Source organism: Neoarius graeffei, chromosome 4, assembly GCF_027579695.1.
Source record: "Neoarius graeffei isolate fNeoGra1 chromosome 4, fNeoGra1.pri, whole genome shotgun sequence".
In the NCBI taxonomy this organism is placed as follows: domain Eukaryota; kingdom Metazoa; phylum Chordata; class Actinopteri; order Siluriformes; family Ariidae; genus Neoarius; species Neoarius graeffei.
The window spans coordinates 89,185,133-89,192,828 of record NC_083572.1 but is presented as its reverse complement, the minus strand read 5'-3'; the positions used below and the strand labels follow the sequence as shown (position 1 = coordinate 89,192,828).

Genomic DNA, 7,696 nt, shown 5'->3' with positions numbered 1-7,696 from the left:
TTGATTGATTGAGAGCTTCTGTTATAGAAAATTATTCTTCACTGTCTGACCTTGAGAATTCAACAGAGCTCTGGAATACTGTCTAATATGTGACCCCTTTACACTGTGTGATATATCGCCAAATTATGCATTACGAGCCCACAGTATGATTAAATCCAATCTCTGAATGTGAGTTGTATTCTTTTATAAGAATGGTAGTATACGGTAACTTTAATACTAACACTCTTGTATTAATGACAGTGTTATATATTGTTATTAAAATATTATAGGGATGGGGCAATTAAGACAAGCAGAATGGGGCAGTGTCCTTAGACCAGTGAGATGCCATTTTTGAGCTCAGCTGAAGGCTGCTCCTTAGGGCTGGATTTTTCTAGAACAGAAATCTGAGTGACGGTGCTGCTCTCCGTGAACAATGTTCGCCTCCTCTTACTGTAACTCATATAACCCTGCATCTGCCATTTCCACAGCCTCTTCTTCAGCTCCGCTTGCACCTAACACCACACACGCATGTATGTGCGCGCACACACACACACACACACACACACACACACACACACACACACACACACACCTATAGTATATGTTTGAGACATACATCAGTTCTATAGGTGCATATAATTAATTATCTGAAACTGAAGATCTGATGATCCATTTGCATTTAATACAACTTCACGTGTTTACAAGGCCCGTACCAGCCAATGAATTATTTTCACGGTTCAAACTAAAGTCATAAATTAATCTCCTTGTTATTGCCTTGTTCTGTATGCATTCTACAACTTCCTCATAGTGCTAGCAATGTGCTATAAATAAAACTAAAATAATAACTTTCAAGATAACAAAAGTCTAAGAATTACTGCAACAATCTCAATAATGATGATTCAGTGTTGTTTTCTCTTCTCTCTTTCATGTAAAGTCATAAGAAACTGTCAAGTTTTGACATGTTCATCTTTCATAAAGTCACCCATATTACTTTAAAAATGTAAACGTAAGCATATTCACAATGCTGAGCATCAACGGTGTAACACCATTATTGAAAAATACACTGTCCCATATTAATATAAATGTTGCATTTTTTGAAAGTATATACCTAAAAGAAATGAAAAAATATAAGTGGGCAAACAATCTTTCCCCTGATGCAGCACACCGTCAGAAATAGGGGTACAGTAGGAGTCCATTTCTGTCCCCCAAGGCACAGTCTACACTAATGTACCCCCTAGGGCTCATTATTGGACCTCAAGATAGCTATGTGTTTTCTGACCAAGCTCCAGCTGTCTTCATTCTGTCAAGGACGAGATAGTGAGGCTGATAGCTGTGCAACTCTCCCTCACTCTAATCCAAGTTACATGCAAGTCATGACTTCAAATTCAAGTCTTGTGGCAATGAGCAAGTGGCGAAGCAACAGATGCGGAAACACTGGAAGCTGTAGTCACGAACCTGCACAGAGGTGGCCCAGGGCATAGGGTTGCTTTCTGCTGGAATGAATCAGCAGTGGAGTTTGGCAGCCCCTTGGGTGTCTGAGCAGCCCTGTTTAGGATTGGCTTTGCTCACCTCCATGGAGGAAGGGGCTAGAAAAGGCGCCCAAAACATAACTTGCTTCACCTCACCCAGGCCAGCACACCATGGCTGGTGGGGATCCCACTCAGCGGTCGAAATACAACAAAAAGATAGTGAAGGTACCCAACCTTGTCACATGGAACGTTGACATGTGGGTGTACCTTCAAAACCTGGATTGGCCTTATCAGTCACCTCCAGACCCACAACCGCCACCCACCAAATTGAAGTCATGGTCATCTTTGACCCTGAAGGACGATCAACATCATCATCAACTATGTGTACCTTTTAGGGCCAAAAAGGTACATATATGTTCCCAAGCAGTATATAAAGGGTACAAACCTTAGAGGGTACTGCCCCAGTGACAAGCCATTGTACCCCTAAAGGTACAATAATGTACTTTATTTTCTAAGAGTGTATATATCAGCAGCCTTTAATTCAAATGGCTTCAAAATTGGCATTTTATGTCAGATTAATTATTATTTTTCTATGTAACTGCACACATTTATACTGGACTTAAGCATATGATTTTAGCTTGTTTAGGGTCTAAGGAATCATTGAATCCGTGTTTAGTTGATATAGTGCAGCAGATAACTGCATATTTCATTAAAATCATTCAGATGGTGAAACAAACATCAAATTTGGCACAGATACTCTTCAGAGTCCTGTCTTTCTAAAAAGGGCATTGGCCACGCAAAAAATTCAAAATGGCGGCCATTTTTCAAGATGGCCACTGGTGAGTGACAAATTTAGGTTCTTCGTGTAATATATTTACATGTATTTGCTCTTTTAGTATTTTTTTGCCCTTATAAGCTCATTTTGTGAAGACAGAAGCTTCTGAAAGAGGACTGCCAGCTGTTCTTGAAGCTGTTTATATCCTGTCAAAGCAGAGAATGTAATCTACATGAGTTTTTCCAGCATGAGAATCAAGCATTCCCAGCTGCACTGAGTGAGGGTGGAAGGCTGTATACATGCCAGAAAGCTCAACTGACCTCTGTCCTGGAGGGTCATGTTACACCAGAAGACACGACACCAGAGTCCGATGTCCTGATTGTAGATGGGTCTGCTCTAGTCCATACATTGCCACCAAAGAGAGGGAAAACCTTTGAGGGCTATGCACTATTGGACTTCCTGCCAGTGATACAGTCCTACAGTAGCAAACACACTGCCACACATCTTGTCTTTGATGTATACACCACATCAAGTCTCAAAGCTGACACCAGGATCCAATGTGGTCAGGGAGGGAGGCGCAAGGTGACAGATGAGAACACCATTCCATCCAACTGGCGCAATTTCCTCAGACACAATGACAACAAAACTGAGTTGTTCCAATTCCTGGCAGAAAAGGTTACCCAGATGTCTGCAGCAAACCTGGTTATTGTGACAAAAGGATCTGCTGTCCTCAGCACCCATGAGACTGGCCTTCAGGAGCTGGACAAGTGCACTCATGAGGAAGCTGACAGCCGCATCTTTGTGCATGCGAAGTATGCTGTGGAACATGGGAGCAAAGCCATTGTGATCAAGGCAAATGACACAGATATTGTCATCATTGCACTGAGTGTCTTCCACATACTTCAGAGTCTGGGGTTGGAGTACCTTTGGGTGGCATTTGGCCAAGGCCAGAGCTTGCGATGGATCAGCATCCATGACATGTGTAAACATATGAGCCAGGAAAAGATCTCTGGCATCTTGTTCTTTCATGCCTTCACAAGCTGTGACACCATCTCAGCCTTCAGGAACAAGAGCAAGAAGACGGCTTGGCAAACGTGAGACATCTGTCCTGAGGCCTCCCCTGTATTCTCCAAACTGAGTCAGTACCCTCTCACAGTAGAAGAAGGTGACCTGCAGATCCTGGAGAAGTTTGTCATACTCATGTATGACAGGTCCAGCACTGCTGCCACTGTGGATGAGGCCAGGTTTGACATGTTTGCAAGGAAACAAAGGCCCTATGAGGCCATTCCACCAACCAAAGCAGCTCTGCTTCAACATACAAAGCATGCTGCTTACCAGGCTGGTTGTGTGTGGGGCCAAGCAACCCAATGTCAGCCAGAACCAGAGAGTCCTGCTGACTGGGGATGGCAGAAGTCAGGTGAAACATGGCAGGTTTTCTGGACAGCCAACTCTCCCATAGCCAAGAGTTGCCAACAGCTAACCAAGCATGGCTGCAAAGCAGGCTGTCGTGGCAGGTGCAAATGCTACAAGCTGGGTCTTACCTGCACAGCTTTGTGCAGTTGCAAGTGTGAAGTCTAAATCTCTTTTTTTATATCTCAATTTTTTTCTTTATTTTTGTATTTTTTAAATATTATGGTATAATTTTTTTTGTTTATATATTATATAGCCAAAACAATCACAGTAACATGCCCATGTTCAGTGTCTTGAATCCAGGTATACATGATATCTTTCCTATGGTTACTGTTTGTATGACCAAAATATTTTACCCTATGGTATTTTTGGTGGCCAACTTCGATGCTGTCTTGACCCATGTCATGGCCAGTTTGGCTCGAATAACATATTAATAAACTTCCTTGATTAAAACACATCATTGGATCAAAAAATCGTGTCTCTATCTGAATTAGTTGCTGAGGTATTAAGTTTTTTACCATTTGTGGCCACCATTTTGGATGCCATCTTGGATATTTCCCAAGCAACACTTTCTGTAACTAAAATTACCTGTATGCAGCAACTTATCACCCAAATCCATGGAGTTGAGCTCAAAAATTCTGCATACTTTGTCCATTATGTAACCTCATCCAATCATTTTCAACCACAGATGTCGGCCATCTTGAAAAATGGTCGCCATCTTGAATTTTCATGTGGCCAATGCCTTTTTTGAAAAGAGCAGGTCCTGGAGACAATCTGTGCCAAATTTCATGCTTGTTTCACCATCTGAACGATTTTTACAGTTATCTGCTGTACTAATAGCTTGTTTTACACCATGGCACATTGGGCTGAAGAACCTATAAAACTCCTTTTACAGTGCAACAGTGATCCTGTAGCACTACAACCTAATCAAAGACTTTCTTCTAGGGAGATGATTCTACAGGAGGTAAAAGGTAAAATGTCCTTGATGGACAGACACTTTGCAGTACAAAAACAGTAAAAACTTTGTGGCAACCATATCAATCAGATTTTGCGAATTATCCTATTTACACAAGTAGATTATCATTGGCTCTTTCTATCATCAAGTTAGCATTATAACCAGGGCAGGAATTTCACGAGGGCCACGAGGGCCATGGCCCTCGTGCCCTCTCAATTTGGCCTTGTGCCCTTGGAAAAAAATATCTGCCGTAAGGCCACAGTGGACTTGATGCCCTGCGGTTTTGAGGTTTTGTAGTCTGCCTCGTGACTGCCAATAGGCTTTAACATCACCTGCATCTACTGAGAAAAAAATACGTCTTTTGATGACATTCTGGATTCTTATTGGGCAACTCATCAGTGGTGGATCAGACTCGAGCCTGGCATGAACCGCTCCAACGTGCTACCGGTATAATGACACCAATCTATCACCAGCCAACCAGGAGACTTAATCAAACGCATCCCCTGCCCACTTGTGTCCGCGTCTGAGACATTAAATTTTCACAGAAGGAGGGAAGAAGTTGACTGAGGTAAGACTGTGTGATAAATTAACAAACGAATAAGATAGGAATTTCAACATATAGGGCTTAAGTTATGTTACTGTTAAATAAGCATTGCTTGTACACTAACGTTATGTCGTTACAACGTTGACCCACTTTTAACGTGCCGAGTACCAACTGTAGCCGGTAACAAATGCTAATTAGCTTGCTGTCAAAAGTGCAAAGACCTTAAATTGCTCTGTGTAAATTAGAAAATGGCGCAACTTCCTCTGTAGCCGTCAACGGACAAGCACAGACTTGTCTTGAGTTTTGAGCCAATCACAACAGGGCAGCACTGTGGCCTGAGGTAAAACATGATAGTTTAAGTTTGTTTAAATTACAAAAATGAGTACACCCAGGGCGGCACGGTGGTGTAGTGTTTAGCGCTGTCGCCTCACAGCAAGAAGGTCCGGGTTCGAGCCCCGTGGCCGGCGAGGGCCTTTCTGTGTGGAGTTTGCATGTTCTCCCCGTGTCCGCGTGGGTTTCCTCCGGGTGCTCCGGTTTCCCCCACAGTCCAAAGACATGCAGGTTAGGGTAACTGGTGACTCTAAATTGACCGTAGGTGTGAATGTGAGTGTGAATGGTTGTCTGTGTCTATGTGTCAGCCCTGTGATTACCTGGCGACTTGTCCAGGGTGTACCCCGCCTTTCGCCCGTAGTCAGCTGGGATAGGCTCCAGCTTGCCTGCGACCCTGTAGAAGGATAAAGCGGCTAGAGATAATGAGATGAGATGAGATCTTGAGACATGAAAGTGCTATTTAAAAAAAAATAAAAGGTCAGAAATGTTTTCTTTGTCATCTATTTAGTTCATTTTATTTCCTCAATAATTTTCCTTGATTGAGAAATCGGTCTGGGCTCTTATGGATTAATCAGTAGCCTGCATGCTAGTACAGTATATGTTCCATTTACAGTCAAACATTTTGATGTACTCCAGGCTCAATTTTGATTAATCAAAAATCTGCGTAGTAGTAAAGTCTGAAGATGCTCTTGCACATTCGGTGTCAATTGAACAAAAATTATAGGAGGATATAGGTTTAATAAGTTTTACAATTTTTGAAGTGAGTGATGGATTGATAAGTTTAGATGTGTTCAATATTTTCTTATCTTCAGACATAATAGTGTAGGAGATGTTTCTTTACCTGCTTGATAGTTTCGACTGAGACTCCAATCTTCCTCAGAAGAGTCATTAGTCCTTAAATTAAATTCATTATAGACGTGAACTTAAAATCATTGTTTTATTTTATGGCCTTGGTGCCCTGGCTTTTGGCCTTCGTGCCCTCAAAAAATTGACAGCACAAAAGGTCAAGTGGCCTTGCCCCTAAAATGATGAAATTCCATGCCTGACCATATACATTAGTGAGTTGCTGTGTGCCATGTTACGGACAGACAATGTGGGACAGAAAAAATATTACCTATATTGGAAGGCTTGTTAAGAAGAAATCTGTCATTATTATGAGCCACGATCACTTTCACACTATATCAGATGTTTAAGGCAGATATATGTCAATTCTCAATGATAACTTTGGAACTATTTAATGGCATTGTCCACAGCTTACATATAAATTTTGTCGTTTTTTTTTTTTTATTGTGACGCAAACAATAAATAAGATGAAAAAAAACAGAAATCTGGAGTGTGCATAGGTATTCAGCCCCTTTCGTATGAAACCCCTAAATAAGAGCTGGCCCCACCAATTCACTTCATAAGTCACATAATTAGTTGATTAAGATCCACCTGTGCGCAATCAAAGTGTCACATGATCTGTCACGTGATGTCTGTATAAATCAACCTGTTCTGGAAGGACCCTGACTCTGCAACACTACTAAGCAAGCAATATGAAAACCAAGGAGCCTCCAAACAGGTCAGAGACAAAGTTGTGGAGAAGTATGGATCAGGGTTGGGTTATAAAAACTATTCCAAACTTTGAATATCCCACGGAGCACCATTAAATCCATTATAGCAAAATGGAAAGAATATGGCACCACTACAAACCTGACAAGAGAAGGCCGCCCACCAAAACTCACAGACCGGGCAAGGAGGGCATTAATCAGAGATGCAACAAAGACCCCAAAAATAACACTGAAGGAGCTGCAAAGATCCACAGCGGAGATTGGAGTATCTGCCCAGAGGAACACTTTAAGCCATACACTCCACAGAGTGGGGCTTTCTGGAAGAGTGGCCAGAAAAAAAGCCATTGCTTAAGAAAACATGTTTGGAGTTTGCCCAACAGCATGTGGCAGACTCCCCAAACACATGGAAGAAAGTTCTCTGGTCAGATGAGACTAAATTGGAACTTTTTGGCCATCATGGTAAATGCCATGTGTGGTGCAAACCCAAGACTCTGAGAACACCATTCCTACAGTGAAGCATGGTGGTGGCAGCATCATGCTGTGGGGATATTTTTCATCTGCAGGGACAGGAAAGCTGGTCAGGACTGAGGGAAAGATGGATGGCACTAAATACAGGGCAATCCTGGAGGAAAAGTTGTTTGAGTCAGCTAGATTTTTGGGACTGGGATGAAGGTTCATGTTCCA

The 7,696-nt window shown here is 42.1% G+C and overlaps 1 protein-coding gene across 1 annotated transcript in view; it reads right to left on the bottom strand.

Moving 5' to 3' along the window:
• Positions 1-308: 308 nt before the first annotated feature.
• The window catches only part of ghrhrb (growth hormone releasing hormone receptor b), a 184,096-nt gene continuing 176,708 nt past the window's right edge, over positions 309-7,696 (bottom strand). The window contains exon 14 of the mRNA XM_060918468.1: positions 309-491. Coding sequence (XP_060774451.1) covers positions 309-491 — 183 coding nt within the window. The remainder of the gene's footprint in view (positions 492-7,696) is intronic.